We start from the raw sequence: 19,540 nt of genomic DNA on the forward strand, positions 1-19,540 counted from the left end.
ACTATGATCATTAATTACCATCATATTCCAAGATCGGGATCTCTGAAGTAGAGACTAGATTTTCTCACTTTCTATCCACACCAGCTTACATGACCACCAGACCTTATCCTTGCTAAAAATAGCCTCCCAGGACATCCGCCACTGAAAGGTGCCTATGAATAGTAACAAACCATCCGGGTTTTGGACAGCAACCCTGTCATTTCAAAGGAGCTTGCCTGGGCTTCTCCCAGCCACCACGTACACATGCAGCCACATCAGCATCACCTGCTTACTCCTTATCACTCTTAGGGCACAGCCAGGCTCAGAGAGTTGCTGGACAGGAAATGCTGGTTCTCTATGTGGGCCAGTGTCCTTCTTGGCCAAAGTCTCCTTAAACTTGACTCACAGCAGAAGTACTTTTGTTTAGCCTTTGCATGAGATGATGCATGAGACGCAGATTGGGAGAGCACAGGATGGGGGTCTCCTGGAGACTGGGAAGAGCTTTGATGTGAGTGTGAACTCACACATCCAGGCTCCTCTGATGTGTGCTGAGGGGTCAAGCATTTTATTGTGTGTGCCTTAGAGCCTGGTTAACTTGTATACTCGCTGTCACTAAGACATGGCTTACACAGAACCACAGCTTTTACAAACTGATTCCCTTTCAATATGTGAAATACTCAGATCTATTTTCTAGACTTTTCTGTTGTTTCAGTAAAGTAATCCTGTTGGTACCAACCACAGAACTTGATGATCCTTCAGAATCTTAGTCCTAACTGGAATACTCTGTCATCTTGGGTCCTAGTGGCCTCCTCTGGTACCACGGCCATCAAACTGTGGGGCATGGGGCTGAAGGGTGAAGCTCTGTGCTGGCATGGAGCATAGGGGAAGTTGAGGCTTCTTCTCAAAACAGCTCTGTGCACACATATTTGTTTCCAAGTCAGTTCCAGTGACCCGACACAGTCTTCTCCCGGATCCAGAAAACGGCAAGGCTTTGGGAAGGATGGCAATGTAGATTTTTAAAGAATGTCAGACACACACACACACACACACACACACACACACACACACACACACACACACACATTTATTTCCCCTTCGTTTTTTGATAATCAACATTTAGGGCTCCCTCTACCTCACCCCACCCTCACAGCTTATCTTTTGCAGATTAAGTTTATATGAGTTGAGTTGGGTCAGAAGTTGGGGGAACTCGAGAAAATAATGTTTATTCCTTTTTTCTTTTCTTTTCTTTCTTTCTTTTTTTTTGGCTTTGGTTTTTTTTGAGACAGGGTTTCTCTGTGTAGCTTTTGGGCTTTTGGAGCCTGTCCTAGAACTCACTCTGTAGACCAGGCTGGCCTCGAACTCACAGAGATCCGTCTGGCTCTGCCTCCTGAGTGCTGGGATTAAAGAATGTAAGGGGGTGCGTGACTGCTGCTGTCACTTGCTTTAAAATGACACGGAAATCTGTTGTGGCTTGTCATCTTTAGCTATCCCTAAATCTTCCTGGCATGTCATAGAGCAGGTCCCAGATGGGGCCACAGGGAGGAACCACCTTGTGAGGTGGCCAAGCAGGAAGATGTGTGTGCCCTGTGTCTGTGTGTTCCTCCAGCCTGGGTGGTTCCCATCACAACTGGGGAAGGAAGCTAAGGGGCCTCTCTTTGCAGTTTGCCCTTGTGCTCTGATCCTGACTCAACTCTAGATGTCAGGACAATGTCTTCTAAGTCTTTTCATATATACCAGCCTCTGTAAGCACTACAGTCATTCTGAAAATGGACACAAATCTTCATTTTTAAGAAGATGCAACCTGAGAGGGCTCAGAAGCTCCCGAAGGTCAGAGCTAGCGGTGACTGGGTGAGGATCCACCCCCTGTGTGACATGAGCTGCCTGGATAGGGTGGGCTCTCCGTGCCTGGAAGTAGCCAGACATGGGCTGCGGATGTCACTGGAACAGACTTAAGAACTAGAAACAGAGTGGGTTTGATGATGATCCTTGACATCTTTTTGGAAGACCTTCAGTTCTCTGCTTAGTAATGTGGTCTGCAAATTAAATTCTTCTAAGTGAGCCAGGCAGTGGTGGCTCACGTCTTTAATCCCAGCACTCGGGAGACAGAGCCAGGTGGATCTCTGTGAGTTCGAGGCCAGCCTGGTCTAACAGAGTGAGAGCCAGGACAGGCACCAAAACTACACAGAGAAACCCTGTCTCGAGAAACAAACAAACAAAAAACCCAAAAAGCCACAACAAAAAATTCTAAGTATTCTTTGTATGTGAACTGTAGAAGCAAAAGAACATATAAAGGAGCCAATTGAGGCGAAGGACAGTGTCAAAACGGGAAAGGAGATAAATGAAGAAATCATGAGACTTTGGAGTATGGAAGAAAGGCGAAGTTTAATTTGCATGTCGGCATAATCTACGCCTCACTTGGCAAGTGCTAGGCCACAGCACAAATCCCTCATTAGAGTTACAAATGACAGCAGGTATACAAAGTAACCAGACACAATGTGTTTCTCTGACTAACACATGTGTTTGTACACACAAACACACACATACATACAAATAATAAGTACATTTAATTCCTCAGTAAAAGAGCTGAGAATGGTAATCAGTTACCTCACAATTGTACAGCACTTTAAAGTTTACATTCTGACCCCTTTGGTCCTCAGGACAGCCCAGTGAGGTAGACAGCACAGGAATTATGATTAATCCCATTTTATAGATGAGGAAACTGAGACATAGAGGTGTAAACACTGGCCTAAGTTTCTTCGTCTGGACGATGCAGAGCTGGGCTGAGTCTGGTCCAGTGCGCTTTCAGAACCAGCTTTCTGGTGAAGACTGAAATGGGTTGTGGTTCGACACTGTGAAGGACGGGGATTATTTGAGCAGATCCGATCAGGAACGGTCAATCCTAATCTTAACGTCATGCCCCGAGGCAGCTGATATGGAAACTGCTAGGTCACTCGTGTGTCTGCCCCATAACAAAGGGTCCCTGTCTACTGCTCTGACCTGGTGTAAACTAACAGTGGCCTCAGCAAGGATACTGGTTACAGTCCACCGACCACAGCCTTATTCCAGGAATCACGTAGTGATGTCTTTAAACAGGTCACTAGACTTACAATCTTATTTCTCACAGAAATGAAAAGGAGTTCCATTCATTAATTTCCTCCAGCTGTGGACATCAGCTTGGCTAAAAGTAAGGTATTATCTTTTATGCCATCTCAACAGTAGTAAAAATGATAAATTTCGCAAGTCAGGATTTAAAAGAAACACTTAAAACAAGAGATCTTTTCATGGGGGACTAACATTAACCATTGAAAAGAAAAGCTAAGCAAACTCCTTTTTTAAAATGTGGAAGGTGAGCATTTTAGGAGTGACCCCTTTACTGCATTCCTCTCCAGGCCAGATGCAGTCACTGGTGGCCTACAGCCTTGTCTCTCTTAACCGGAGAGAAGAGGGCAAGCCCATGGCCACACCAATGGTTTACAGTGGCTTTTCTCTTTCATAAGTTCCATTTGTTTACTTGTAGGACCCTCTTTAAACTCCTCAGGGGTACTGCAGGAGAAAAGCAACAGCATTATACCCCACGCTGAACCTGTCACACATACTGGCTTCGGTAAGAGATTTGTTTCTGTAGAAAGAGTGGATGTTTTAGTTAGGCATCCCCCCAAGCGCCCAAGGTAATTCCACCTGCAGGACAAAATGTTGTGCTCATTTGAAAGTATGAAATCGGGTTGATGTCCTGTTAACTTTGCAGTACACATGTTCACTACTTGACCTTTTGAAGGTGGCCTCCCATGTGCTCTTAGGAACATCTCATAAAGTAGGGTATTGGCAGACACAGACAGAGTACATGTGTTGTACCCCACAAATACACATAAAGCTTCAAAGAACCGGGGCTTCAACAATCAGAAGAGGAATCACAGATTGCTCTGGTAAATTTTAAACAGGACCAAGCTGAGGTGTTCTGTTTTTAAATGTGCATCCCTGCCTTGGCTGACCCATTAATGATCCGAGTCTCTTTAGCTCTAACAAGCCAGACAATCTGAGCGAAGCAATGGCAGTTCTCACAAATGACCACTGGGGGCGCTTCCAACTGTCTACTGGAAACAGGCTCAAAAGCATCATCATTAGCTGAGGAAAAGCTGCATTTCAACAGGAGAGGGGCATTATAAATTCTTCTTATTTTAATAAGAATGACTGCAGTGGCCTCTGCAATATAACACTGGAGAAGCAAGAGCCCAAACTCCCAAAGAAAGAGCACACAGAGCCATCCTCTGAAGGGCGAGGATGGGGTGGTGTGGGGAAGGGGGTGGGGCTGAAGGCAGAGTGGGTACTCCTTCCCCAGTAGTGATTGATGTATGCTGTGGCCCTCTCAGGAATGCTAACCTTTACTTTTCCTCTGTAAGATCTTGTGGTGTTTGGTGTTAGTGACAAATATTACAAACGTTCAGCTTCTGAACGCCAAGAAGTGAGTCACAAGGTGTGCACAGTTAGGATCCGACAGCTCATGCTTTCGTCATGCGTCATTATGCATCAACCTCTTATTTGAAACTGAAGAGAACAAACAAGTAACTCAGAAAATAAATAAATAAAAAGGAAAAAGCATCCCTAAGTGGCCCTTGGGGGACTTAGTGCTATACTGTTGGCTAAAATGGACCAGTGAGAAGATTTTTGGAATGGGATTCATATAATATAAATATTTTCTTTTTACTTAGCTTATATTTCTCTATGCAGTTATGTACAGGGATGACTCTTACTGTGCAGAAAATGTACCTTCTCTAGTTCTATGGCACATTACCAATGCTAGCTCTTCCATTGGGCCCTTGGAACTGGTGAGTGGAATGCATTAGCCAGCTGTTAGCTCTATCACATAATTAAAATGCAAAGGAAGAGGGGCAATGGCCAGGCAGATCAATCTTGGTGGTCAGCGTCAATAAGCATCATGCCTCTAAGAGAAAATGCCAGGTATGCCAGGCCCAAGATAGAATAATCCATCACTGTCATCTCGCCCTCCCTTTAAAGCAGTGGTCTCCCTGAGAATAGGAGAGGGAGGTAATCAAGGAGAGCCCTATTCCTTGAACAACTGACCATTGTGTGGAGCACAAGGTCACGTCCCCAGGCTTGGGGTGCAGGCAAACCCCTGCATTTGGTTTTCTGCTCTAAGAGCTGTGGAGTGATCAGCCATTTCCCATGCACTTGGAATAGTCTTACTCTGAATGGATCTTCAAAACCCTTTTAAACAAAGATGGCTGGGAGAGGAGAAGACTGTCTACCAATAACACACGGAAGTGTGGGCTTTCAAAAGAAGAACCCCACATAACATTTGTTTTTAAAGTACAGCTGATGTTCATAATGAACCCCAAACAAGTTTGTATACATCAGAAAAGGTTTCTAGAGTAATATAGGGGAAGAGAAAACAAATGCAATCAGGTACAGAGATGATTTTTAGGCCTCCATTTCTGCTTAGTGAAAATGATTACTCTCTATAGCACTTGGTGGCCTTATTTTCACATTCCACAGTTTTGTTGGTTAACTGACGTGGACATGTACTTCACTGCAACCTCCTAGCTGTCTCTCTAAAGGGGCCACTTCTTTGGACCAATCTCTCAGTGAAGTCCCCACTCAAGCCTGTGGGATGCTGCTTACTTGGAATTAAGGAAACGCTACCAACAAATCCACATTTTTTTAAAATCTTTTAATTCCTGTTCCATTTCCTAAAGGCTGCAAGGCTATTTTCAGAGCACGCCACTCCTCCCATGCATGGAGAATGCACAGAGAACCATGCACATGCTGCATACTGAAACTGCTTATGTGTCGGGCCTAGAAAGGAAGCGTCAGCCTGGCTGGGACGCTTGGCATAAAGGAAATGTAATAGAAGCAATTAAGTCGTAGAAGACTGGTGGAGGTATGCCCGGGCTAGTAGAATGCCAAAACATGTTATAGGTCTTCTCCATGGGACCTTGTCCCCCAGTTCTAGCAGAACACGGGACAGGGGACGTTTACCTTCCTTCCACTTCATTATAATAGTTACCAGCATCTCCTACATTATATCCCTTATGCAAATTGGACCATCAGCTTCCCTAAGCTTCGAGTTTTACACCTTCCCACCCAGGGCTGGAGCATCTGTCCTTGACCCATGCGGCTGGGTTTCACTCTGGCTGGAGACAGAATTGCAGTCTGGTTCCATCTTTAGTGGTGAACAGAGGCAGGCGTTGTCCCTCTGGGTCCCCGCCGTGCCATGTGTGAAACACTTTACACGAAATTCCCATGTTCTCAGGGACAAGGCCAGATCTTCAAGCAGGGAGTCGAGGTTCAATTTTGAGTGACAGCTCATAGAGTGTATCTTCATCTATGATGAGGGCTTTGTCAAGCAGGTATTGTATGACCTGAAGAGAGAGAGGGAGAGAGAGAGAGAGAGAGAGAGAGAGAGAGAGAGAGAGAGAGAGAAGTTGATGCTTCTCCCAGAAGATCAACTGCACATTTTCTGAATGAATCTGATACAACTAAACATCTCCCCTGAGATATTTGGAATTTTCACAAAACAGAAATGAATGAATATATCATTATTGTAAAAGTAGTCCTCTCCCAACCTCTAGTTCCAGTCTGTACTCTTAAGGGCTATTGTCATTTAGTGTATGTGATCTCAGATGTGTTATTGTGTATTTATATGCACTACACATACTTACAATATTAAATTTAACCTTATAGTGATAAACAGAATCATAGCCTCCACTGAGGTTTACTTTCCTCTTTGCTACACAGGCACATGGGGCTCCCACTGCTTACAGCCTTGAGCTTGCAGTCTATCAGTGGCTTTAATAATTGCCATGCATGTAGAGTTGCAGTCAGTATTTTACAGCCCATGGTGGGGGTGAATCCTTGCTGGCTTGTTTCCTGGTGGTCATGTGTGCATGCTCTGATGGATGGGTACCAGGACTAAGGAAGTGGTACTAAAAATGAAGGTGTAAGGGCGTGAGGTATCTCCGGGAAAATATTTCCTTCTTATTGAAGTATAATGTTGGTAACTCAGGTGAGTATAGTTTTGACAAATACATACACTCATTGTTCTAGGCTAATTCTTGTTGCTATCATAAACACCATGACCAAAAGCAACGCTGGGAGGAAAGGGTTAATTTCATCTGACACTTTACAGTCCATCATTGAAAGGAGCCAAGGTAGGAACTCACGGAAGAAACTGAAGCAACCTACTTTTTCTTTAAAAAAAAAAAAAGAAGAAAGAAAGAAAGAAAGAAAGAAAGAAAGAAAGAAAGAAAGAAAGAAAAGTCTGCCCAGTTGTAGAATGTATTTTGTGATCTCGAGGTTGGAATGGAATCAAAGTATTGGAAACAGAAGGTAGAGGGTCAGATCCCAGGAAACATGCTCAACAATGAATAAACTTGATGAATTGATCTTTTCAGCTTCCCTTTTGTTGGTCAGGCTTGCTGATCATTTCTAGTTCAGGTCTTTACCATAAGGCATCCTTTGGTATTATTGCTCATCTGTGTGGTTTTATAGAACACTAAGTTCTATATCCATCCTTGTAAGTTCTCACTAGCACCCAGTGTTACCTTTGGCTGCTGGTCTATGCGGTAAGCAGTCTGCTGGAACTGGCGTATCTCTCGAATAATGTGTGATATCTAACAGGAAAAACAAGAGCAATTCAGAAGCATCCCTTTGCATCACAGTGCATCTTCCCAGGGTGACATCCCTAAGTCCTGTCCTCCATGGGGTAGGGGGAGCCTTGCCTGATCACTACTTACACCTTCAAGGAGCCAAGGGTAAAGCCAACAAGAAGGCCCTGAACTCAGAATCACTGGGTCAGCTGACTCTGGGTGGCCTCAGGGTGGCCACAGGGGACAGGGGAGGGACAGGGAGAAGCTCTGGATGCTGCTTCTTGTGGGTTTCTAGCCTCCAACTTGGTGTTCAGAATATGGCTATCTATCGAGGAGACTCATGCATCTGCCTACTTGTCAGTCTTAGAAAATCATCTTTGGAGCTTTATGCCCCACAGCCTGGACTCAGACTTTAAGAAGTCACTACCAAAAATCTCTTCAGCTAGATGACAACAGGTGTCTTCACTCTCTTTTCCACCTCAAGATTTAGAAGCCAACACCACTCTTGTTACTTAGCCTCTTCTCACTAGGCCGTGAAGTCATCGACACAGGTCAATCACAAAATGGCCACCTACCATTCGCATTTTGGAGAAATTGACAAGGCCTTCTTCTGTAAAGTTCGGGGTTCCTTCTTCAATGAAGGCCAGGTCTGTCAAGTACATCCCGAGGTAAGGGACAGCAGGGGGATTACAGCTGCAAGGCCAGGAAGAGTGGTTCTTATTCCTGCTCACACACAGTTAGAACTTGCACCATGGGAAACACATTTTCCGTTTAGCTAGTTTGGAAATGCATTAGAAGATTTGGATTTAACAGCCATCACAGCTACACACTAAGGCCATGAAAGAGACTGTTTTGAGATATTTGTATACTGTGTGGAGATGTATTACTGTGATTTGTGGAATAGAGAGCTAAATGGCCAGTAGCTAGTCAGAAGAGGATAGGCAGGATTTCCAAGGAGAGAGAGGATGAGGATGAGGAATCTAGGTGCTCATATTTTGACAGCAGAATCAGAGCAAGTGGGATGTGCCATATTGAGGAGGGTTAATCAGGCCATGGCAGAATGTAGATTAAAATTATGGGTTAATTGAGTTATAAAAGCTAGTTGGGAACAAACCTAAACCAAAGTCCAAGCTTTCATAATTAATAAGTCTCCATGTCATTATTTGTGGGCTGGTGGTCCTGATGAGAAATCACTACAAGAGATACTTGTTCAGGCAAACTGGGTCTACTTGGTCTTCCTGGTGATGTCTGCAGCTAAGGGTATGGCTTCTGGTGTGGAGGGAACAGAGTTTGAATCCTAGCTTGACCAGTTGCTCAGGGATACTGAGCAGGGTGCTCCCTAGTCTACACTTTCTTCGCCCGTAATGAGGACAGAAAAGCTAATCTCTGCAGTTTGTTGTGAGGCTTCAGAAAGACATGTAAAGCACCCAACATGCAGTGTGTAAATTTTAGCAAGTTCTTGCTATACTATTACTGCTTTTACTGGTGTGACAGCAACGTATAGATGGCTATCACTTATCTTTTACCAGTGTGACGTGAGACAAATGTTCTCCCAAGGTAAGCCAAGTTCAAGTGTTAAATCATAAAAAAATAAGTTGCAAGCAAATAGAGTTCTTATTCTCTGTCTCTCTGACCCGTGTGTGTGTGTGTGTGTGTGTGTGTGTGTGTGTGTGTGTGTGTGTGTGTGTAGAAAGAACAATGTAGGTATAAAAGATCAAAAGTAAAAACAACAGTAATCAACTGCTTCTGGAATATTTACATAAAAAGTCAAAATCAATCATTATGTTTAGATTAAGAAATACTAAATTAACAAAATAATACTAAGAGATTTTGACTTATGTCGATATTTTACTAGTTGGAATATACTACATACATCTCTAATATACTTACTATATGCACAGTATCTGCACACACCATGGTCATTCATAAGATGCTCACTATATGCACAGTATCCACATACACCATGGTCTATCCATAATATTCTTACTACATGCACAGTATCTGTACACACTGTCATCTATCCATAAGATGCTCATTATATGCACAGCATCAGTAGACACCATGGTCTATCCATAAGATGCTCACTATATGCCCAGTTTTTCCAAGTGAAAAGTGAAAATCTACAATAGTAGCTCCTTCCTATTTCTTCTTTTCCAGCAACAAGGGGAGCAGATTACTATTTGCCATGCAAACTATTTGATCATATTCTTGAATTGTGACTCATTTAATGGTTAAAATAGACATACTTTTTAAGAGTTTCTCTGAGGTTTTTAAATCGTCCTTCAGATGAAACAGTCTTCTGAAGTTTGTCCATCAGAGCTTTTGTCTAAAAAAGAAAGAGGCAACTTAGTTTGTCAAGAAAACACTGTAATTTGATGAGAGTGAGCAGTGGCAGGGCACTCGGTTCTTTTCTTCAGTGGCAGGTGCTGATGCCATTTAATGTTTAAAACAAGAAAGAAGGGACACACAAGAGAAGACGTGCCTATATGAAGGCTTTTGCCACAGGCTGAGGAAAAATGGAAAGAAAAGAAAGTCTGTAATGCAAAGAAGACTTAGGAAGTTCACCATGTGTTGAATGAGCATCTTAAAGCGGGGGGTGGGTCTAAAAGGGATTTCAGACCATCCTCATTCTTCTATTAAAGGGCTGGGAAGCTGACCCAGGACATTGTAGATGCTGGACAAGCACTCCACCTCTTAGCTCCATGCCCAGCTCATGGTGAATCTTTTTCAGTATGACTCTCCAAACCATCAGCACATAGCTACACATATCCACTCCAAATCCTTGCTTTAGTGACCATGCTCATCAATCTGCTAGAGAAGTTTAATTCTAGACTTTACAAAGACCTACCATGAATGTTGACATTGGTCTAGCGTTTCTTCCATAGTCTTGGAAGAACAGCAGTATGACCCTGGGCGATGAGATGAGGACTCACTCCTGGTGGGCTACACACACAGGCACCTTGGTGGGTCCTGATGCTCCAGGGCCAACTGTGAGAAGCACTCGGCAAGCCTAGGTTGAAGATCACATGATTCTGACTTGGGCTAGAGAGGGGTTGTGTAGTTTCCTATCAGTTTCCACAACAATCCAAGATGGCGACATCCCATCCAAATTTCTGAGGTCTCAGAAAGGCCTTTTTCTTTATCCAGGACTGGCCAGGGTCCAAAGAAACTTCTTAAGTACAATCTCCCTGACAGTCACAGGTCTAGAGAGTTGCACAGGCCTTCTGGGCATCTTCCAGAATGATCTCAGACCTGCCATGGGAAGACAGTATTGCCAAATTTGGCACCTCAGTGACCAGGCCCTGACTGTGACTGGAGTGAGGTACTTGGTTGTAGATACCACCACGCTAGTGAACTGCCAGTAACTCATACATTGACTGAAACAGTATAGTCTATTTGATGTCATTATAGCTTGTACCACAAAACTTGAAACAGAAATTTTAACATGAGCTGAGAATCCCTCTTCCATAGTTACCATGCTGTATCCTCTCAAAGTCAAGAATACTACCTAAGTTAGTTATATAGAAGGCCTGGAACTTCCTTAAAGCTTGAAGGAGGCCTTGGCACAGTGCACCAGTTTTAACCAATTAAACAAAACAATCGCTCACTTATTTACGGACTTTGATAGAGAAGGGGTCTGTATAAGGGGAAAGGAGTCTCTATATCATTTTTATGGCTGTCTGTAAATCTAAGGTTGACTTAAATGGAGTTTTAAATTCTTACTTACAAAATAACACCATTTTAAAAAAAATGTATGGTTTTTACTAGTCATTCCAGGCTTTGTTGGTCACAGACTTCTAAGGATCCTAGTTCAGGCCCTCAAAACTGCCCTTTTACAAAGGAATAAAGTGGGAGGGGAGCTGTGAGGGCCCACTTCCTGGCTACACAGAGAACTTTAGGCAACTCCTCCTCTGGAGAGAAGGCCTCAGAGAGGTAAGTGAAGACAGAAGAAATGATGAACTCATCTTAGGGGGCTTAAGCTCTTGGGGGGCAATAGTACCAACACCTTAAAGAATTGGCAGCAGGATACATGCATGCTCTTTTGGTCTTGCCCTGAGAGACAAGCACTGTGGGAGAGCCCTCTCCAATTCCAGTGAGTATATCAAGGGGCATAGCAAAGTGCAGTGAATGGTTAGGCTAAGCATGCATGGCACAGATCTCCTCCCAACAGGCATTAAAACAGTATGGAGGAGCCTGGGAGATTCCTCTAAGACCCTTTGTGAGGACCAAGGTAGTAATCCAATAATGAAGAGTTCACATGCCCTGTGGGGCCACCAAGGGCAGAACAGCCTGTGGTAGAAGTGAGACACTCCTTAGGCTCAGAACATTAGCAGAGCCAATGGCGTGGACAAGACAAGGCTAGCCCAACGCCCTTGGAACAATCATGGACTGTTAATCCTGAGCAGGTTAGATAAACCACCTGCACACCACAAACATCCTGCACCTGATGACCCAACCAGCAAAGGACTAGAGCCAGAGCCAGAGCCAGCCTTCTAGAGGTCTAGAGAAAGTCTTCCAGACAGCCTTTTAGAAGGCCCCTCTCAAACTCACCAATACCCAAGGAGAAGGCTAGAAGGGTAGGGAGCAGTATGATTTGATTTGACTATTAAAATTATCTGAGTGGAAATAAGAGAGGAAATCTAAATCTAATGGAAGAAAACCAACGGTCACACATCTGCACGTCTAAGTCACCAGTTCAAAACTTGAAAGTGGTTCCCAGAAGGACTGAGGAAACATTATACATTGAGACCTCTAGGGAAAGGCTTTGGAGGAGAAGGAGGGAAGGGAAGAATCCACTGGGTGGTTGTGGGCTTATTTGCCCTCCAGAAAGAATTCAGGAAACAAGTCATAACTGACAGCCACATTGTTTGAGACTGTGCCCCCCCCCCAAAAAAAAAACATTCTAATGAGTGTTTTGGAGACACACAGGAGGGAAATTAATTAAGTGGTAAGAGCAGGATAATTATCCATTGGCACCTTCCTTTGGCAACTGTACTGCTCATTTCAGCTAATGATTTCCTAATTAGCAGGATTCATCTGGGCCCTCTCTCTCCACACCTCCCCTCCTCTCAGTAGCAAGGTGAGTGTCGCACACTGATGCTCACCTGCTTGGACACCTTGGCCCAGGTTTTCTTCAGCCTGTAGATGGCACTTCTGTTTAAGGCTGCGGTGATCTCCAGCACACCATTGTAGTTGTGTAGACATCGGCAAATGTCCGCTACTGCAACCCACTTCTCAATGGCGTTGGCACGGGAGCTGATATCAGCGTAATTCATTATCTGAGAGGCCACCAGGTTACTCATCTAAGACAGCCAAAGAGACCAGCAAGCTAAGAGCCAAAACAATGCATCCCGGCAAATAGCTGAGTGGCGCATGAGCACCTAAGGAGAGCAGGCTATTAAGTAGCACAAAGCCCCTCTGTCCATCTTGAGACACCAGCTTCCAAAGAGATTGAAATTTGTAATGATAACAGCAGCAACAAACCACCCACACCTGCTCGTCCTGAGAGCAGAGACGGGGACTCTGGAATCCAGCTTGCTGGAGGGAAAATGGATCTTTTCACATCAGTAGTTTTGATGAAGGAATCCTTGCCAAGAAATGGAATGACCTAACTACTGCGCAAAGGACATATTGCAGACCATATTGTATCACTCCTTGGGGACCTTGGGACACATATTTCTTTGCCCCCAACTGTGTGTAGGTAACATACTCTGGGAAACCTTAGTTTTCACAGAGAAAGAAAAACTGTGGGTTCCTATTAATCTGAATTCTTATATTTTTGGTTGTGAGCCTGGCCTTTTAATGGCTGAGCCATCTCTCCAGCCGGCCATTAATCTGAATTCTAAATTGGTCATCTCTCAAACCAGAAAATTACTTAGCATAGAAAAAGAAAGCACACTTTCTTCTTGTAAAATTTCACTGGCAAAACAAACGAACTTTAAAGCTAAAGACTGTAATTCTACTAACGAAAGCCAGCCAAAGCAGCTCAGCTTTCAAAATATGGAAAGAGCAGAATACAATCAGCAGCAGTGGGGTACAGGGGATGTGATTTTGTGCCCACACATTAAATCTGGTGGGCACCCCCACTCTTTGAAGACACATAAGCTCTCCCAGTACCTTTTTGTGTCACATAGAAACCCACTAAAACACATACTAGGGCTAATCACTCCCTCAGCTTTAATGTGGAGAATGACAGACTCCAGTTTGTTAGGAGGAGGTGATTCAGTTAATTAATAATTTTGATAAGGACATTATTTCCAATAATTATTGAGGAATTTGGCTAGGGCACATTTGTCTTAGGTGCTAGGAACAGAAGGAGAAAGAAATCCAAGTCACTGACGGGTACAGTTTGGATGTTGAACATTTCCCACAGACTATGAGTCAATGGCCTGGTCCCTAGAGCGGCAGTATTGGAAGGTACTGTGTGGGTCCTTAGCTCAAAGAGGTGTGCGTGGAAGGGGATTGTGGCAATTATGGCCCCTTCCTGTTCCACTCTTTTGCTTCTTGTCTATGAGCTGAGCAGTTTTCTCTGCCAGTAAACCTTTTTTCTACATAAGTGAATCGTCTTAGGTATTTCGTTATAGTAACAGAAAGTTGACTAATACACTGGCCTTAAGGTATTCTGAACCCGGCTACAAAGGATGAGGAGCAGAGGGAAGTATGTAAACAAGTAAACAGCATACAGTGAAATGCTAAACTATGTCTGTTCTGAAGCTGAGGAGACGATTCAGTTGGAGAAGCATTTGCAGTGCAGGCATGAATGAGGTCCCGAGTTTGCGTCCTCAGCACTCAGTGGGGCATGACAGGATGCACCTGTAACTCCAGTGCTGGAGGAAGGAGACGGACAGATTCAGGAGCTCACTGGCCAGCCAGTCTAGCCACCTCACTGCCTTGACCCCATGCTGCATAAAGTGTCAATCTGATTATGGCACTTCCCGACAAAAATCAGTCTGTAGTTCCCCTCCATCTTTAGGATCCAGCCCAGCTGTTCAGCTGTTCAACCGAGCATGTAGGGGCCCTGATGAGCTGTCATCCTTGTCTCCAGAGGTCCCTGTCTCCTCATCGGGATATCAGGTCCTCTGCTCCACCATGACTTCCAACTTCATACCTGTGCTCTTCTGCTGAGACAGGAAGTAGTGAGTAGGGGACTTGTAGATTCCATGCTTGGCTGAAGACAGGTGGTGCCACTAACCGCATTAGAAGGTACAGAAGCAGGCTCAGCCTTGCTACTGGGTTGTTTAAAGCACAAGCTAGCCTAGTGTGGGAGATGTGTGGGTCTGGAGCCTGGGGTTGAATCTTCAATTGGAGCACCCTGTGTGTAGCCCAGGCAATGGAGCACAATCCCTATGTCATACCTTCACTTAGCAGCTGTGTATTCTGAGTGGACCCTGTGCAGAGCTCTGACTTGGGATTCTGTACTGCTGCTTTGGTACCCTGGCTTTAGATGACCTGCTAACTTGCCAACGCAGTTCCTTTGCTCATATAAACATCATCACTGTTCCTTGTATTATACAGAACTGAAACTGGAAGGGAGTCTTCCCTTTGCCTGGATAGCCCCGAAATCACCTCCACAGCTGTTATTTACTCTCTCACAAGGCTAAGTCTGTTGCAACAGCACCAATGAAGAGCTGGGTATAAAACTGACTCCTCATCTTACTGCTGGAGACTAACAGAGGTAAGCACTGCATCAATGAGTTTGTGCTGTAAGAAGTGGCTCCCAAGGTCAGCCTGTAATTTAGGAAGTCACACTGCTGCAATCTTAATTGTCACCACCAGGGGTCAGTACACATGCAACTCTTTCAGTTAGTCTGTGTGTGAGCTTGGAGTGATTATGAGGAAAAAAAATAGTAACATCTTACACATGATTGAGTATTCACAGGACCCCGGGAACCATCAAAATGGGGCCTCTTATGTCTGGAAATGATCACATCCCTTTGAGAATGTGAGGAGATCTAAGTTTGCCCTTACTATTCAATCAGCTCTGTTTATACAGTGGTGGCAGAGCTTATTTATTTCTGTTTTTGGGGATCAAGTCCAGGGTTTTATGCATGCTTAGACAAGAGCTCCAAGTCCTCCTTCACTGACTTACATCCACAAACGCAGAGTTGATGTATTCGAGAGAAGCCTAAAACCACGGCACTCTCCCTCCTGAACCACACCCACGGCTGGACCTCAGTCACTCACCTCATTGAAGTGCTGGCTGGTTTTCATGATGTAAGGTGTCCTTTCGTTTTTATCCAGCTTCATCCAGCCCTGCCCAAGAAACTCTCTGAAAGTTGGGAATAAAACACAAAACCAGCGAAGTTTGTAAGCAGTGGTGTGGCAATACCCTGCATAGTTGTGCAGATTAGACAGGTACATCTCATTTAACGTTCATGGCGTAATATTCTCTCCATCCCCCATTTTTACTGATCGTCTCTAAGGAATTGCAGCTCAAACCTTGCATTCCACCACTTACTGCCAAGCTGGAAATGATTTTTCAGTCTCTAGTGTTGGGAATTTTTTCTTGATAAAGGCTTCTCTGAGATTAGAAAATGCTACCAACATAAGAGAAATGAAGTAACTAATAACTCAGCAGCCCGGGTGGCCATTTCCTCTGGGTTAATCTCTAAGTGCATCTTTCAACATTCCAGATGATCTGTTCTGGCCAAAACCTGCTCATTAGAACTGAATTCTTCCTTCCACCCTGCTCTTGTTTTCTCTGGAGAATGAAAGTTTCCAAGGTCAGGAGCTGAGCCTGGTAGGAGGATGGTCTTCTGAGGTCCTCCCTGGTAGGATGGTCTTCTGAGATCCTCCCTGGTGGGAGGATGGTCTTCTGAGGTCCTCCCTGGTGGGAGGATGGTCTTCTGAGATCCTCCCTGATAGGAAGATGGTCTTCTGAGGTCCTCCCTGGTAGGATGGTCTTCTGAGATCCTCCCTGGTGGGAGGATGGTCTTCTGAGGTCCTCCCTGGTGGGATGGTCTTCTGAGGTCCTCCCTGGTGGGATGGTCTTCTGAGGTCCTCCCTGGTGGGAGGATGGTCTTCTGAGGTCCTCCCTGGTGGGATGATCTTCTGAGGTCCTCCCTGGTGGGAGGATGGACTTCTGAGATCCTCCCTGGTGGGAGGATGGTCTTCTGAGGTCCTCCCTGGTGGGAGGATGGTCTTCTGAGGTCCTCCCTGGTGGGAGGATGGTCTTCTGAGATCCTCCCTGGTGGGAGGATGGTCTTCTGAGGTCCTCCCTGGTAGGATGGTCTTCTGAGATCCTCCCTGGTGGGAGGATGGTCTTCTGAGGTCCTCCCTGGTGGGAGGATGGTCTTCTGAGGTCCTCCCTGGTGGGAAGATGGTCTTCTGAGGTCCTCCCTGGTGGGAGGATGGTCTTCTGAGGTCCTCCCTGGTAGGATGGTCTTCTGAGATCCTCCCTGGTGGGAGGATGGTCTTCTGAGGTCCTCCCTGGTGGGAGGATGGTCTTCTGAGGTCCTCCCTGGTGGGAAGATGGTCTTCTGTGGTCCTCCCTGGTAGGATGGTCTTCTGAGGTTCTTCCTGGTGGGAGGATGGTCTTCTGAGATCCTCCCTGATGGGAGGATGGTCTTCTGAGGTCCTCCCTGTGCAGTCATTTCATTTATGAGCAGGTCACTAAACCTCAGTATTCATGGGGCAGTTGAGATAGAGTGCATGGGAATTGTTTTGTGTGGACATTTAGAAAGCAACGTGAAATAAAACCATTCTAATACATTCCTAATGCGGAAATGTTGGTTGGGTCCTCTGCATTGTTTATTGTCCCTTGCTGCTGCTGGTACTGCTCTTGGCTCTTGTTCTGCAGGTAGACATCAAAGTGTGGATGCAGTTCCATAGCTGGCAATAACTGGGAGATGTTTCAGGCATAGAAGGTACAGGGAGAACGGAGGTCCAGAAAGTTTCCACAGCAAGAGCCACCACCAAGTTCTCTCTCAGCACATTCTCCTCTTGTAGAGAAGGTAAGGACCCACCTTCAAAGTTCTGGGCGGCAGTGAGAGGGTAAGGGGGTGGTGGTGGAAGGGATATTGAGTTTCCTAACCTAAGACTCCAGAACGTCATTGGGTTCATTTGAACGGCCAATGAGTCAGATTCCTATTTTAACTCTGCTCCACGTGGATGGGCAGGTCTACAAATCCAGGGAAGCCAGGAAGAAGATAAGATGCAATGCATAAAAGAACAGTCTACTTTAGTGTTCTTGGGCTTTTGCTTCTCTGACATCATTACAGGTCTAACTGTCTCACCCATCTGCTCTGACCTCACTCCTCCATCATCAGGGATGTCCTATGTATGACAAGGATCCCATTCCCAGGTCTTGTCCAGCCCCTCCATTACCTTCAGTGTGGTTACCAGTTCATGGATAATGTGTGCTGATAGTTGCCATTTGTCTAAACAAAGATCTGTTTAAGGATCTTTCAAGTCAGTGTGATTGTGGGAGGCTTAAAGAGCCTCCCCTGATACAGGAGAAAACGAAGAGGCAGGCCATTGAGCTCAGCAGAACATGCTAACTTACAGAAGGGGCTGAGGACCTGTAGCAGACATTAGAACATTAACTGTGGGTCACTTCTCCTCAGAGTAAAGCTTTGGGTCCCTCCAAATTATGAGGTTCTCATGAAAAGACAATCTTCTGGACCTCAACCAAACCTACTAACATTGGAATTTCACAGGAATGTTATCTCCTGTGTATATCTTCTACAAGCTTCCCATATAGCTTTAGACTTACTCAGGGTTAAGAACCACCTTTGTAGCTGTGGTGAGGATTCTGTATCTTAAAGATGGGAAAATACAGAGAAATTCACATTCCTGGTAACCTTATTACATATGAAGAAACACAAACCAAGACCATCTCAAGGATCTCCAAGTCAATGTGCCCAACATGAACTGGGACCAAGAGACATTCATGCATGCTAAAGCACCTTGAGATGGAGACTCAACATCCCTGAGCAGGAGCGAGTGCATATGCACACCAGTCTGCCTTAGAGATAATGGCAGCTTCTATGCCAGCTACTTCCTGCTAGGAGACTGCACACTCACTCGTAGGGGATGCTTCTGAAGACAACGTGGTCCAGGAGAGTGATCTGCTCAGCCAGCTCCATGGCTGACAACGTCTCAAAGCACTCGGCCTTTGGGCAGTCTGTCTGCAAGAGATGATGAAGGAGTGACACAGGGCACGCGTGGAGCATAAAGTCCTTCACTAGTGTCTAGCTCTGAAAGAAAATGCAGCACAGCACTCAAAACTATGAAAGCCAGTGTTACCACCACCAACCAGCTGCTGGATTTTGTACTGAATGAGGCCCTTCTCATCCGGCTCCACAGGCAGACACATGGTCCACGGAGTCGGTCACATGAGTTTGCTCACCTCAAGGAGTCTGTGGCTGAGCTTACCATTTGAATTATATCCTCCAGTTTCAGGTGGATGTCATCTTGATCATCTTGTGAAAGAGCCCTATAAGGAAATGTATAAAACATTCTCCATAAATAAGAGAAAACGGACATGCCAGGAAGCTCCAAAGCGAGGTTCTTTTTCCCTTGGTTGGGAAGTGTGAAGGTTCAGGTGTGTGAGGCTGTGAGGTCCAACAGCCTGCTGTGCCACACACATGCAAAACAGAACATCACACGTGATGACGTGCCAGAGTGATGGTTTAGAAGGAAGCGGCTAGCTCACTACATGCAATCCAAGGGTGTGACTAAAACAGCCACTGTCACAGTGAACTTGAGAGTTGCTGGGGTGCTGCTCCCAGGAGATCCACTAAGGGCAGGGCTCTGGAACTCTCCAGTGAAGTCTCATCTACAGACCTGGCACCCACCCGTGTCCTCTAGCCCCTCCCACTCACACTCCCCTAGCCCCTCCCACTCATGCTCCTCTAGCCCCTCCCACTCGTGCTCCTCTAGCCCCTCCCATCCCCCCACATTGTCCACTGAAGCAGAAGAGACTCAATACACCCTCTTCTCAGCTTGTGGGCAAT

At 45.3% G+C, this 19,540-nt stretch overlaps 1 protein-coding gene across 4 annotated transcripts in view; it reads right to left on the reverse strand.

Moving 5' to 3' along the window:
- Nucleotides 1-2,342: 2,342 nt before the first annotated feature.
- Nucleotides 2,343-19,540, reverse strand: part of Rasgrf2 (Ras protein specific guanine nucleotide releasing factor 2) — a 225,652-nt gene continuing 208,454 nt past the window's right edge. For all 4 annotated transcript variants that reach the window (XM_036207032.1, XM_036207031.1, XM_036207030.1 and 1 more), the window contains exons 20-27: nucleotides 18,960-19,020; nucleotides 18,609-18,712; nucleotides 15,768-15,852; nucleotides 12,689-12,886; nucleotides 9,830-9,909; nucleotides 8,159-8,276; nucleotides 7,539-7,607; nucleotides 2,343-6,356 (exon numbers count right to left, since the gene is read on the reverse strand). In XM_036207032.1, coding sequence (XP_036062925.1) covers nucleotides 6,264-6,356; nucleotides 7,539-7,607; nucleotides 8,159-8,276; nucleotides 9,830-9,909; nucleotides 12,689-12,886; nucleotides 15,768-15,852; nucleotides 18,609-18,712; nucleotides 18,960-19,020 — 808 coding nt within the window. In that variant the 3' untranslated portion in view covers nucleotides 2,343-6,263. The remainder of the gene's footprint in view (nucleotides 6,357-7,538; nucleotides 7,608-8,158; nucleotides 8,277-9,829; nucleotides 9,910-12,688; nucleotides 12,887-15,767; nucleotides 15,853-18,608; nucleotides 18,713-18,959; nucleotides 19,021-19,540) is intronic.

The sequence above is a fragment of the Onychomys torridus genome, chromosome 15, assembly GCF_903995425.1.
Source record: "Onychomys torridus chromosome 15, mOncTor1.1, whole genome shotgun sequence".
Taxonomy (NCBI): Eukaryota; Metazoa; Chordata; class Mammalia; order Rodentia; family Cricetidae; genus Onychomys; species Onychomys torridus.